This window comes from Penicillium atrosanguineum, assembly GCF_028827265.1.
Source record: "Penicillium atrosanguineum strain IBT 20685 chromosome Unknown utg000003l_segment0_segment0, whole genome shotgun sequence".
NCBI classification, from domain to species: domain Eukaryota; kingdom Fungi; phylum Ascomycota; class Eurotiomycetes; order Eurotiales; family Aspergillaceae; genus Penicillium; species Penicillium atrosanguineum.
The window spans coordinates 2,139,289-2,153,220 of NW_026623135.1; the positions used below are offsets into that span (position 1 = coordinate 2,139,289).

Below are 13,932 nucleotides of genomic sequence, written 5' to 3' on the forward strand. Positions count from 1 at the left end.
AAAAAAAAAAGACAGGCTGGGCCAGAATTCACAGATTCGTCAAATGAAATCAAATATCAAAGCTTTTATTCAAGTCGACTTTTGGAAGCCTTCCAATCCAGGCCTTAGTTGTGTGATTAAGAAAAAGAAAACGGCGCGAGCGCGCCTAGCCCGACAAAATAAGGAAAGAAGCATAATGGTATAATATGAGTTATGAGATGGGTAGGCGGCGACGCATCTTTCTATCAGGTTGATGCATAAGTGTGGTAGAGGGGGAACAAAAAAACATCATATGACGCGTCAAATGCGTAGAAGCGGAGGCAGGCGTGACTTTCAGAGGCTCACCGTGGACACAGGGCCCGGTAGATAAACCCATCATTCAAATGTGTGTCAAAGAATAACACAAGGGCCTCTGCGGCGCTGCGTCCTATTGTCTCTCTTGCGATCTCGGCCTGGCCCTTCGCGCTTGCGATTCGAGTCACTACTTGAGCCAGAGCCTTCAAGGTCTTTCCGAATGATTTGCCGGCATAGGTCGACGAAAACTTCATTTACGTTCGCGCGGCGCCGGGCGGAGGTCTCGTAGTATGGAGCGTTACCCCAGCTTTGGGAGAGGCCGAACGCGCGGGCTCGGGGGACGGCACGGTCGTCTTCTAGGTCGGATTTGTTGCCGACAATTACTAGGGGAACTTTTTCGTCGTCTTTGATTCGAATGATTTGTTCGCGGAGTTCGGAGAGTTCGTTAAGGGAGGATGCACTGGTGATTGAGAAGACGAGGAGGAAGCCTTGGCCTTGCTTCATGTACAGTTCTCTGAGAGGAGATTAGTGGGTGGAGGGATGCCGTGGTTTCGAGTTGGGTTTACCTCATGGCCGCTGGAGGGTCGTTAGCTTTGAAGAAGACGACAAGAGGGAGTTGACTCACTGAACTGTTCTGTGCCCGCTGTGTCAAGGCTGCAAAATAAGATCCATTGATCAGTTCCGTTCTTGTTGAGCACTGTTCCTTCGCCATAGAGCACCTACATTTCCAATATGCATTGTCGCCCCTAGATGTGAGGTTAGCGAAAGTCCATATCCAATCGGAGTCGAACCACATACATCTACCTCGATCTGTTTACGGTATGAATCCTCGATCGTGGGGTCATAGCTTTCGATCCAAACATTCTGGACGAATTGCGCTGTGAAGTCATAAGCTTCTGGCTCCAAACCCAGTTCACAATGTTTGCAATGGCCTTGCAAGCATGCGATAGCCCCGCAGGTGATATGTACCAGTCAAACAACTCTTTCCCACTCCTCCAGCACCGAGCACAACAATATGGTATTCGCGTCTATCACGAGCGAAAGGTGGTTAGAAGTTCGTATTGACCCGGGTTGGACAGGACATCCACGACTTACTGCGGCCGCATTGTGACAACTCGAGAAAATCGTCCAAGATAATTATAAGGTGAAAGGCAAGCGGGGCCGAAGAGGATGGCGGGAGTCAATGGCAAGAAATCCGGGTTGTGTGATTCTGGGGTGGTTCGACACGCGATCGGTCGAGGATTTTGTCGCAGTCGTCCAGGAGGTCGCCAAGATGATCGGGGTAGTAGGCCGGCAATTCGTATACAATGTAATCCGCGTTGTGCCCCTCAATGGTTGCACGATCGACCAGCTCTCTTAGGGGCCGATAGGAAGAGCAAGGAGAAGACCGAATCGGTTACATCGGTTTTCAAGCTGTGCCAGTGCCCCTTGGATGTCCGTGCGCGATCAATGGCGATTCGGGGATTCGGTCCACAGGGGGGTCAATGTGGATGAGGGATGAGGCTGAGGGTTTGAGATGAACGTGGACGTCGTGGAGTGGGTGTGTGCGGGCCAGAGACTAGTATCCCGTCTAGTGTTGTCGAGGAAAGGGGGAAGAGAGAGAAAAGAGACAACGTTTGAGGCTGGGCTGTGTGCTGCGCCAGACTTTGAGGACCAAGACTTGAGTCTCGAGTCCAATCGGTTCTCAGTGAGTTTGAATTCCCCCTTTCCCAATCACATCATTACGGCACTTGTCCCTGGCGGTGAGTCTCGACTGTCAACTTTCGACTTTCGACTTCCGATTACTCCACAATGCCATTCATTCCCGTGTTTTTGTTTTTACCTAACATGCTCCACTCGTATTGTAAGTATTGAAGAATTTGATTCTTCAGGGTGTTACAGGTCAAGCGTGAACGTGTTGGGAATTTTAAGTGTCGGATTTGCCGACAAAGGGTGAGGATCAACCCCGCAATTCTCAACTAACTAGGAAGTTGGAGGATATCCACCCACATTTGCCCCTAGAGATAACAATTCCTCTTATGTGGAGTGAAATAGGTCTTTACCCAGCTACTGGCCCATATGAAAATGGGTTTCTGCCAGCACAGCAGGTATACTAAAACATCACGTGACAGATCCTACAGTCTGCATGAGTGAACCGCATCCCGACTCAATGGCTGAAGCCTTTCACGTCTTGGTACGTCATGTCGGGATATAATCTTACGAGTCTGAGTACCGTTTCTTTTTTCAACGGGTATTGGACATGTCACATTATACATCATGCCAAACCGATGTGTTGGACGTCTCACCATTCCCAGGGCGGCCGAGGTTGAGCTAAGGTAACTTACCCTATAGGAACGCTTCCTAAGCGACAGGGGTATACTAAATCCGAAGCCACCACCGGAACCACTTCTTCACTTTCCGCACTTGAAACAATCGCAAGAACTAAAGTACTAAACCGTTCTCGCCTATCTCCTAATGTACCTGATTTGCGACGGCTAAGCTTTCCCTCAAGAAATGAGGATCTGTAAAAGGCACCATTTACTAAATTCTCAATGGATGAGAAAGGGAAATATAGACAATAAGACGAGGGTTTAGAATTCAACCAACTCTCTGCAATGGGCGGGTAATTGCTTGCTATAGTGTATCAGTGCCCTGGTTCAGATGTAGACCCATTTCATCGATTCGGTGCCTTTATTCTCCGCGCTATCCGCCATGATCAAATATGTGGTCAAGCACAACATCTGCGACTTCCTGTACAATGTTGACACAGCCAAGGCCCCATCTGATTGGAAATATCTCGCTCTCAGATATGACCCGGTGGGACCTGTACACTACCACTCTGGTGCTCCGGGCCTATCTCTCTCTTTTCAGCTCCATCTCCAAGGTGTACGTCCAAATCTCCCAAGATGATATCATGCCTGGCTTGAACCTCTTTTGGCGAGCTCAGCTAGTGGACCAAGGACCCCAGTGCAATGAACGACCGCTTGAGGAAGTTGGACCAGCTCACAAATACCGCCCGGCTAGCTGTGCGTGAGTTGGTGAGCAAGGTGTCAGGAGCAAAAATCTATTACGAAGAGTCTGAATGATTGGGTGAAGTTGGTCAAGAAGAGACTGGAACGCTTCCTCCTCTGTCAGTCAGTGCCTAGCAGGCCATCGCTGATTGTAAAGAGAAGATCACGGAGGTGGTCTTCTCTGGCATGGACACTTATGTCAATCCGGTTGCTGCTGCTGAGAATGTAAGTTCTCTCCCTGTCTGCTCACTTGGGCGAAATGGCATTGTAACTATTTATTTTAGTTCAACCCGAACGATATGTGGTCGTTGAAAAGATGGGGTTGGAAGAAATAGGCTCCAGGATAGCGCCATATCTTGCTTCTCAGTCATTCGATCCATGGATAAACTTGCTTGCGCAGACTGAAACAGGCAACGTGATGCTTTGTGAAGTACTGCTTAAGAACGCACCGGCGCTGTCATTTGGGTGAAGAGTCAATTAGGAATAGTTCCAATACTTAGGAGCTGGCTGCAGAACTTAAGAAAGAAAAATTTTCTCTGGCGAGTGAAGTGAAGGCATCGGAGTTTAGTGAGCGCCCGGACGTAAAGGAATATAGAAGATAGAGCACCTTGACAAGTAAAGGAATGGAGAGAGAAATGGAGAGAAAAGGTGGACCACCAGAACCAACATATCATTAAGTTGTAGACCATTTCTCTCAAAAGGGTCACAGGGAGCCTAGTAGAAAGATGCAAGCTCCAAAGTCTGAAGAAGCCCTTGCGAAGACTACAAGAGAGCCAAATTTATGACCTCCTTCGGAAGATCCTTTCCTGCTCCCGGCGTCATTTCATGGTTTTCTTTTCTCTTTTATTTTGACTTTTGTTTTGTTGTTTTTCCCTCTTTTTACTTTTCCCTTCCTCTTCTTTTGAACTCATCATTTTCTCTCTAGTCGAGAAGGCCGCGGAAATAAGAAGGTGAAAGCGGAATGGCGCTTGGCGTCACCTGGTGGGGAAAGCTATGCGATCACCCTCTCCACTCGCGCTTGACATTTCGACACTTCGCCTCTGGTCATGTTTGCCCATTAATTGACCTATCTTTCCCTGGCCAAGAAGCCCCCTTGCAGCCATGGCTGAACCGCCCGAAGACGCCATCGACGAGTTTGTCAGCTTCACAAGCTCGACGCGCGAGCAAGCTATCAACTTCCTGAAGGTCCGCCTTGCCCCAAGCCCCCTCAAAGAATAAGGACTCATATTTTGTTTATCGCAGGCCCACAACAACGACTCACAGAAAGCGATCAACGCCTATTTCGAAGACCCTACAGGTCCAAAGGTCAGGGTGACAACATTTGTGATGCGCGGGGCTCGTGTTTGGAATGGAAACTGACTACCTCTCCGTGGAGTAGGCAACGACCCTTTACAATGACAATAACGCACCTTGTACGGCCTCTTGATCACAAATCCATACTCCAGTGACTGACAACTATTCTCCAGTTGGCCCACAAGAAAATGCGCTCCGAGTACCCGCAACAGCTCCTCCTTCGCGCCCTCCCTCCCGAGCAAACATGAAACAACCCTCCCAAGGCGTCGATTTCGAGTCAACTGCCACGACAGCTGCCCAAAGCTCCGCTGGTGAGGAGCCTCCCGTGGAAGAATACTGGTCAACAGCTACTGACTGGGGAAACAAATCAGGCGGTGCCGGACAAGGACTAAGCTTGGCCGAGCGCGAGGAACAAGAACTGCAACAGGCGGTTGCTATGTCCCTTGGATCTGGAAAACAGGAGACCGGTGTGACGCTTAAGGGTGAAGCGCAGTTTGGCAAAGCAACACGCGATCATTACGATGAAGGCGCTTGGGCGATGACTCTGTTTAACACCTCATCTGAAGAAGTCTTGATCAGTCCGGATCCCGAGGACCGCAAGAGGGTTGACGGAGTTCCTGCGTTTATTCGCCCTACACATGAAAACCTCTATCTGGGAGGTCTTCTGACTATCCTCCATGAAATTCCTCTTGCGCGCGAAGCTCTGTTGCTGCGAAACAAGGTGCTCTTTGACTACGGTAATGACGCGAATTGGTGGAACGGACAGGCAATTAACCTCCCAAAAATTGTCACAGTTCATGATAGCCAGGACACAGATAATGACTGGGACGATATTATCCACGAGTCACAGCGGCTAATGGCGTTCCTGGACTCTACCAAACGTGCCTTTGGAAGCAGTGATGTGCTGGCAAACCTCAAACACGTCATGTCATATTCTTCCGATTCGGAGGAAATCGTGGCCCGTTTCCTCGAGAAGTGGCATGATGCGGCGCTTAAAGCGGACCCGGACAATCCTCTTGCAACAATATTCATGTCTCATGCTTACAAAAACTCTCCTTTCGAAGTAGATGAAGGGGGAGAGCCCATTGAGAAGCAACTCTACACGTTCAGCCCCCAGGTTGAGCCAGATCATGGCCAAACGCTGTACGACGTCTTGGACAACGCGATTTGGGGTGATAGTCCTGGCGAGGAGCTTGACGACGTATGGCTCGAGACTGTGGGAGAAGTCCTCTTGATGAAGCTTGATGCCCCTGATAGTTCCAAGTCTGTGGATGTGAAGATCCCCTCAGTTTTCTATCCAGATCGCTACCTCAGCAGCTGTCAAGAGATTTCTCGTGAATTCCGCACCCAAAGACTCGAGGTTGAGAGTGAAATGAAGAGCCTGGAGCAAGCCGTGCAACGTTTGACATATCCAAGTTCGCCGGCGGGCACATTGACTCGGAAGGAGATCCTCGAAAAAGCTGCCACTGTGGTTCCCATAATACTTGCGAAGAAGATGGCCGGGGACGATGAATCAATGAACCCCCAGGTGGCAAACGAGAAAGCAGAACGGCTTACAAAGGAGCTGAAAGTGGCCTCGGCGAAGCTTGAAGCGAAGCTCAAAGAGCTGGACGAAAGAAAGCATGTGGCTCACGAGACCATGCGAAGTTACTCCAGGGCACTCACGGAGCCCTCTCCCACCCCCGGGGAGCCTCCTCTTCGAAAATACACTCTTCGAGGAGTCTGCACTCAACCGCATGTCACCTACGTCTTGAGAGCTAACGACGCCGCCAAATCGGGCGATTTAATGGACATCGATGATCGGAACGATGGCGCTTCTCAATGGTGGCGCATTAGCTTCTCCGCTGAAGATGGAAAAGCGCGCCAGGCCGCGAAGAGGGAAGCTCAGGGCACTCAATCTGCTAGTCAAAACGGCGATGTCGTTGGCTACACGGCTCACAGAGTCCGCGAGGTCGAAGTTCTTCGAGCCGCTCGCGAAGAATATCGCTCAGTCCTGCTCGTCTATGCCAACGATAACGCGGTGAATGCCAAGGTGGAAGCAGCACCTCATGCTCTCAGGGTAAGATAAGATCGGTACATGTGGTTTGACGTTGGCTAATACTGCGAATAGGGATTCGTCAACAAAGACAACGAACTATTTGCAGCCGAGTGCGAGCAGAGTACCAACCCAGGCGAAGAGCCTCAAAGCTCGCCAAAAAAAGACGCCGGCCGGCAACAGCAATCGACATCTCAAAGCGGACATCTGGTGAATGCGGTTGACTACGAAATTTCCGAGGACACTGATCACGGTGCCGGCCAGGAAATGCAAGAGAAGGGAGGATCCCGGCTCCTAGGCTCACCCAGTAACACTGCAACCCCATCGGTATCACGAACCTTGGATGATGATATGGAGTGGAGCATAGGTGATGAAACGGGCCACGTGGAAAATGCGAGGACTTGAGTCTTCATGTATGAGTGACGAATAAATGATCCGTAGAGCGAGCCTGATGCATAATACGAATGTATAGGGAGCATATGCCTCGACTTTGACTTTTTGTTTTCTTGATCCGTATACAATCATTTGATAAGGATCTCCGGGTCCCCACATTTGTTGTGTTTGCAAGCTACAGTCGACCTCAACAGAGCCAACTCCCCAATTCCCCCCATTGAACTATTTTGCCCCGACGATGTCTCTCGAAAGCGAAGCCGTGGCTGGAGCGACCATCGAGCTTCTCGAGGCGCGTCTGCGCCGCCTCTCCTACCTCCTAACGGGCGCCACAGAATGGACGGGAGTCCCTACCGACCCCGAGAAGCCCACCTCTCACGAAGAAACCGTCTCACGCCGAGTCGCCCGGCTAGAAAGAGAGCTGGAAAAGCTCAGTCGAAATGTTCCCGCAGTGGGGGATGTGATTCAACTCCGTATGTCGCGCCCAGCCCTTTGTTGACATGTGTAACCTCCGCGCGCATCGTCCAGTCTGAGTCTACTATTTCACCAGCAAAATCCAGACACCAATTTACACCTTTCTAATCAGATTCCAGATGACCGCTTCCCAGACCTCTTTGAACCCCCACCCACCCACGAAGTCCCCGAAGGTCTTTCCACTCGCACATTATCCTCAATCGTCCTTTCCTATGCAACCGCCTTCCCCGAAACCGCGTCAAGACTTACATCTCTGAACGACCTACCCGTGCCCGACGCGCAGAGCTCAGCGGATTTGATTGAATTACAACCTAAATTGGACAGCCTCGCGCAGACGCAGGCTCAGCAGGCTGAAACTATATCTGAGCTGCGTGTGCGCACGGCTCGTGTGTTGCAGAGGTGGTATGAGGTGGGTCTTGTCGGGGGTGGTGAGTGTTGGGCTGAATGGGAGGGTCGACTTGAGGACGTGGAGAGGGAGGTGAGGAGGAGGGAGGTTGCTAAGGAGAGGAGGGAGAATGAGATTTGATCGAATTCAAGCCCAGGTGTGTTGTAGATTGCATTTGCGTGTTGCGCTTTATGATATCCTCGGTTTTTATGTGCTATTTTTTTTGGGGCGCTTCGGACTGTACATTAGAAGTCTTCCAGGCTAGGTCATAACTATGGATGAATTGAATATTATCAATTGCTGATGGCTTCGGGTCTCTCTGTTTCAGAATTTCCCTTGTGAGTAGGAGTCTAGAGGATATAGTAGGATCAGACGGCCTGCAGTACACACTGATCTCCACGGAATGCAACGGCATCAGGGTCTTCCCTGTTCGGCACCGTCGGATTTCCGGAGTCTGTCGCAGTGTCTTGGGCCCCCCAGGGTTGAACGTTGAGATGGCGTCATGTGGTGTCAAGATGCATTTCGTCGCCAATCTTGTCGGACCCCGGCCCCAATGACACCCGACACATTCCAATTGAGATCAGAAGGAATGTCGAAAATGACATGTGAATCTACCCCGGATTCTTGACCATGGCCTTAGGGTCTGAAACATCTTAGGCGCCGCGCGGGGGAATTCGAAACATAGTTCTTCTGGGGACAATTTAGATAAGATTGATGTCTCTGTATATAGCGGGCTATGTGCTATGGCATACATGTGACGAGTGTTTTGGTACTGCTATTGACGACATACACGTGTCTGAAAAGGCATGTCGGAGCAAAAGTACCAGATCGGATCAAGCGAACCACTCGGTGGGGCGTGGAGGCGAACGTTGGAAACTAGTGAAACTACGGGGGGAACTGCACACTGGTATAGGCTATTCCAAGTAGCGCAGAGCATAGAATACGACGAATATCGGATCAAAGGCTTCAACCGGGCTTAGACGCAGAAGACGAGGTTGCAAGGTGTCAACCGCGTCAGCAGCGGAGCCTCGGCCATACATGACTAAGACTTTGACCGGTTATTTATAGATTCCTGTTGACCATAACCATTTCATCGATTTTCGATTGAGGATTGATAGCAGAAAAGTGTTCAAATCGACCGATTCGAGATCATTAAACGAGCCAGCATCATTTGCAGAAATCGATCGCAGTGGGCCAGAAAGGTGTGACACTTCATTTCCCGGATTCCACCGTGGTCTCGATTCTCGATTCCAGGGGCGCGTCTGTGTGTTTTGGGGCCGGGCCCACTTCCTTCTCTTCTCTCCTCCTTTTCCACTCTTCTCGATTTTAACGCCTTTGGCCTATTCATTCGTTTGTATTTCATTCTCCAGCCTGGTGCTGCCGTCGCCTCTCTCGGGGCCTCTTTGCGTTCTTATCAACCCTCCCTCTTTCGTCCCGTTTCGGTCCCTGGTGAAATCACCCCCGTGTTTGTCTCAGGTACGAACCATAATTTCCCGCCTTGGGGTTTTCTTCTTTTTCTTCTTGCCTTCGATCCTTCGATCCCTCTTCTTTTTGCGTCCCTTGGTTGCGATTGTGGAAGGCACCGAGTCCATATTCAATCAACTTGGGAACCGTTGTTGACTTGGAACCCCACGCGACCGGGGCTGTGGGAACAGTTGGACTGACAAGACTCTCCCTCCAGTGATCTCAACTGCGCATTCCATTGCAACTTCAACACACCTGACCTCAAGTCTCGACTTCCCATCATACGTCGACTCATCTGCCTCCTCCGATTAAAGTCGATTCACTTATACGGCTCCTGAACAGCGAGATCGACCCCTCTTCGATCTATCCCTTCCTTCAACCTCTTATTGCGCAATCTTCATCACTCTCTACACCGAGCGCGAACATTCGTCAGAATGGCCAACTTCCGTGCGAGTAATATTCTAGGCGACCCGTTCGCGCTAGCCACCCTCTCCATCTCCCTCCTGGCATGGCTCATTGCTTTCATCTCATCGATCATTGCAGACCTCCAGACTGATTACCCCAACTACTCTTGGTGGGCCATTTGTTACATGTTCTGCGTCATCGTCGGCCTGATCGTGACCTTCGGTACTGACACGTGCAATGTATACGGTGTCGCAATCGTCGGATATTTGGGCTGTGGCCTCGTCTTGACTTCGCTGAGCGCGAACAACACTGTCTACGGTAACCAGGGCGCCCTGCAAGCCGCTGGTGCTGGCTTCATCCTCCTTTCCATGGTCATTGTAAGCAGAACCACCGGATAAATACCAATTGACACATTTGCTAACCCAGATCTTTAGATCATCTGGATCTTCTACTTCGGCTCGACCCCCCAGGCTTCGCACCGTGGTTTCATTGATTCATTCGCCCTGAACAAGGAACAGCCCGGCTCTTTCCGTGGCAGCCGCCCCATGTCCAGCGCTTTCGGTGCCCGTCCAGAGACTATGGCTACAAGCAACACTCCCCAAATGTACACATCTGCGCAATTGAGCGGCTTCGAGACTTCTTCCCCCGTGTCCGGATATCCCGGTGGACCCCCTGGAGCCGAGCGCAACTCATCCGCTCGCTTCGCCCCAACCCCCAGCCCCGGCCCCGGCCCTGCCCCGACTAATAACGGACCGGAAGGTACCGAAGTGCCCCAGCCCACCGAGTACCCCTACCGGGCGAAGGCCATCTACTCGTACGACGCGAACCCAGAAGACGCCAACGAAATCAGCTTTGCCAAGCACGATATTCTCGAGGTATCCGATGTCAGCGGCCGATGGTGGCAGGCTCGGAAATCCACCGGAGAGACCGGCATTGCACCCTCAAACTACCTGATCCTCTTGTGATCATGATGTCCTCTCTTCTGTTTTTTTTTTTGATCTGCCTTCTGTCGCAAAATCCTGTTCCTCTTTGATACCCTTCGGATCTTCTGTCGACGTGTGTGTGTGTGTATTTTGGTTTCCCTAACGTGATGTCTTGATGGCCTCCCTTTTTTTATCCCTACGCGATCTTTTCTCCGCCTCTCCTTGGAACGTATCCTGGTTTGGTTTGTCCAGTGTTGTGGATTATCCTACCGCTCTTTTCTTTTTTATACATGGTTCATATGCTTTCATTTTCCCCTTTGTCACGTCGGGATTGGACGTGACTGGTGTCTTTTGGACTCCGGTAGATTGTCTAATAATCTGCGTGAAAAGCCCCAGATGTATGTGTGTGCGTCTTTCGCCGTTCGCTGGTTTTCATGTTAAGAAAAACATTGAAAAGCTGGCTTTGAATGCAATCTGATGCCTCTGTTTATATACGTCGAGTTCGCGTAGTCTATTGCGTAGCAGTCTGTAAGGAAATCTTTAGAAAACAGGGCAAGATGAGATCAACGTTCAAAGACTCCGCTTGTGTAATTCTAGACTCGTCTCTCATCTCCAGAGCCCCGCATTCCCTCCTCATCATCTCCCAGATCCACCCACAAACTCGCCCTAAACAGCGTTCTAGCGTGGCATGAGGCAACTTGAGGCATACGAGATCAATTTCAAGATAACAGTTTTCTTTCTACAGCCATTTTGGTAGAAAAAAAAATAGCACTATCGAGTTTTTTTTTACCAAATCCAACGCCACCCACCTCAGTTATACCCGTCCAGGCCCACCATAGCATCGTAGATCTTTTGTGAGAAATAAGGGGAAATACCGAATGCCCTTTGGAGAAAAAATGCCAACGAAAATTATGGTTCACTCGATGAAATGTCGGACTTTCAATTGTGCATATGACAGCAATCGTCGCCGCTCAAGATAACCTTAGACGCCCCCAGAATCGCAGAGAAGAGACCAGGAAAGATAACCGGAAAGACTTCCTCGAGCATTTAGAATTTCGAAGAACCTATAGATACCCAGTAGCTAAACAATATTCTTATCAGAGAGACGCCGATCAGCAGGGCCTCCGCTTACCATCCTATCTGGTCCTAGTCTCTTGCCAACACTCAGATCCCGAGTCCCTGAAGCGGTATCTGATTCCCGGTCAGGACTATGTCATACTGCGGATTTCGGGACATTCGCTGGCCTCCGGTTCGACGGCTCCCATGCTATGCTTGCATAGCCTTGCATATATCTAGAGGTTTGCTCGTGTCGGTGAAATATGCATGTTTAGCGTCGAGTTAACCCCATTTGTTTCCTAGACGAGAGGTCGTGGCGCACCTTAGTGCGGTCTGAGCCGGTTAAATGGTTGTTTATCACCGCTGCTTTCCCTGTGAGTTATTCATCGCGGATGTTCTGCTCCGCGAGAAGATTCTGGGTTTGAAAATTCGAAGATTGTTTGTTTGTTGCTATAACTATACTGGTGCATCGTGCAGGTTCTTGCTGCGGTGTGACCTGTTTCACAGCGAGAGGGTCAAGGAAGGTAGTATCGTCGACCTAGTGACTGGCAGAGAGGTCATTGAATCAACCCAGTTTTTTGTACTTGGATCTGCCGACCTCGACGGTCTCGCTTCATTCATCCTGTGCTCTCTTTGCATGTTCACAGGTTAACAGCATGTCTGGAGATAATGTTACGGTGGCATCCAATGTGCTCGGCACTATCGGCACAGTCCTGTGGTGTATCCAGTTAATCCCGCAAATATGGTATAATTGGCGGCGCAAGACAACTGATGGGTTTCCGGCAATCATGATGCTTTTATGGGCTACTTGTATGTGTCCTATGTTATGTAGGAGATTGAGTTGCTAACAATTTGTCGTCCTCACAGGCTCAGTTCCGATGGGAGCTTATTTGGTTCTGCAGGTGAGTTCTGTGCTTTGGACAGTCCACATAAAGCACAGATGAGACTGGATAAGAGACTAAAAATGCGGTTGAGATAGAAAGTCAGCATACCGCTGCAGATCCAACCGCAGATGTTCGGATTCTTTTCTCTTGTTAACTGGGGTCAGATATTGTATTACAATCAGTCAGTCTTCTACCTTCTGTTTGAAACACTTGTCTTGTGGTTGACTTTGTGAAACAGCAACTATAGCCGTTTAAAGGCAACGGTCGTCTGCTCTGGTTGTGTTTTGTTGTTTGGGGGGGTCGAAGCTCTTCTCATTCTGACATTGAGAGTAGGCGCCTATATCGGCTGAATAGCCTGGCATTCTAGGACACCTCCTGACAAACTTTGCTAGATACCCTATGAAAGGGGAGTTACGTGGCCGGATTTAGTGGTAGGCATTGTGGCAGCCATTCTTTTGGTTGCTGGAATGTTGCCGCCATACTTTGAACTATGGAAGAGAGACGGGCGAGTGATTGGCATCAGTATGTAATGATAGTCTCGAAAAGCCATCTCCGAGGTTGCTAATCCACTATACATAGACTGGTTGTTCCTATCGACTGACACGTTTGGCGGATTGTTCTCGCTCTTTGCGTTAGGTATGCGACCTAGCCTGCATTGGAACATGGAATCATCGAGCCTTGCTGATGAGCCAATAGCTGCACAGGGAAAGTTTGATATACTGGCTGGGATACTGTATATCATTGTGTCAGTTACTCGGCTTCATTCCAGAGTTAAGTTCTTTGCCAGGCTAACCCTGTCAACAGCGTCGTTTTGGAGTCGGGCATCTATGCAAGCCACATAATATGGCGCATCCGCTACCGCGAACTTCGCAGGGAGGCCAAGATGACCGGTAAAAGCATCGATGACCTGTTAAGCTTGCAACAAAGCCATACCACAGTACGGGACCTCGAGTCGGGGGTACTCGATGACTCGGGGGAGACCCTGCCTCAGGAACCCACCGAGCACCGGCCACAACCCACATTGAATGTGGAACGGGAAAAGACGAATGAAAAATGTTGAATCGGGCACCCAAGTTCCATGATTGAGGATTTCTCACGCGTCTATGGAGACTGTGTACATAGCCAAGGTCGCGTCGGGCTGTAAATAGAACCTTACCTAGGTATTTATCCCGGCATAGGGACCAATTGATCGGATCAACTCAAGATACCTGAGCTGTCCAAATCAAGGAAAAAGCAAAGAGTTCTAGACCTGAGAAAAAAGAAAAAAAAAAAAAAACACAGAACCAACCCACGCGGCCCGATGTTTCGGTTTTAGCGTGAAAGCTCCAAGCTTTGCCCAACAATCGGGAGATCAGCACGG

General features: G+C 49.9%; 6 protein-coding genes across 6 annotated transcripts; 5 read left to right on the forward strand and 1 right to left on the reverse strand.

Moving 5' to 3' along the window:
- Positions 1-369: 369 nt before the first annotated feature.
- On the reverse strand, positions 370-1,379 carry N7443_004221 (uncharacterized protein; the record flags this gene model as incomplete). Its single annotated transcript, XM_056884277.1, has 7 exons — positions 370-787; positions 840-849; positions 899-927; positions 997-1,019; positions 1,072-1,169; positions 1,243-1,301; positions 1,369-1,379. The coding sequence occupies 7 exons, from the start codon at positions 1,377-1,379 to the stop codon at positions 370-372; spliced, it is 648 nt and encodes a 215-aa protein (XP_056742555.1).
- Positions 1,380-2,964: 1,585 nt separating this feature from the next.
- N7443_004222 (uncharacterized protein) lies at positions 2,965-3,598 on the forward strand (the record flags this gene model as incomplete). Its single annotated transcript, XM_056884278.1, has 4 exons — positions 2,965-3,138; positions 3,213-3,282; positions 3,421-3,488; positions 3,548-3,598. The coding sequence occupies 4 exons, from the start codon at positions 2,965-2,967 to the stop codon at positions 3,596-3,598; spliced, it is 363 nt and encodes a 120-aa protein (XP_056742556.1).
- Positions 3,599-4,364: 766 nt separating this feature from the next.
- Positions 4,365-6,996, forward strand: N7443_004223 (ubiquitin-associated-like domain-containing protein; the record flags this gene model as incomplete). The annotated part of the gene is made up of 4 exons (XM_056884279.1): positions 4,365-4,448; positions 4,506-4,560; positions 4,730-6,615; positions 6,667-6,996. 4 exons carry the CDS (start codon positions 4,365-4,367, stop codon positions 6,994-6,996), a joined length of 2,355 nt encoding a protein of 784 aa, XP_056742557.1.
- Positions 6,997-7,222: 226 nt separating this feature from the next.
- Positions 7,223-7,981, forward strand: N7443_004224 (putative nuclear distribution protein RO10; the record flags this gene model as incomplete). Its single annotated transcript, XM_056884280.1, has 2 exons — positions 7,223-7,458; positions 7,510-7,981. 2 exons carry the CDS (start codon positions 7,223-7,225, stop codon positions 7,979-7,981), a joined length of 708 nt encoding a protein of 235 aa, XP_056742558.1.
- A 1,757-nt stretch (positions 7,982-9,738) lies between these two features.
- Positions 9,739-10,674, forward strand: sho1 (osmosensor SHO1; the record flags this gene model as incomplete). The annotated part of the gene is made up of 2 exons (XM_056884281.1): positions 9,739-10,086; positions 10,144-10,674. 2 exons carry the CDS (start codon positions 9,739-9,741, stop codon positions 10,672-10,674), a joined length of 879 nt encoding a protein of 292 aa, XP_056742559.1.
- Positions 10,675-12,344: 1,670 nt separating this feature from the next.
- Positions 12,345-13,632, forward strand: N7443_004226 (PQ-loop repeat-containing protein; the record flags this gene model as incomplete). Its single annotated transcript, XM_056884282.1, is given in 8 exon segments — positions 12,345-12,498; positions 12,556-12,590; positions 12,668-12,801; positions 12,820-12,901; positions 12,965-13,094; positions 13,152-13,208; positions 13,269-13,317; positions 13,377-13,632. 8 exon segments carry the CDS (start codon positions 12,345-12,347, stop codon positions 13,630-13,632), a joined length of 897 nt encoding a protein of 298 aa, XP_056742560.1.
- Between the last annotated feature and the right edge of the window lie 300 nt (positions 13,633-13,932).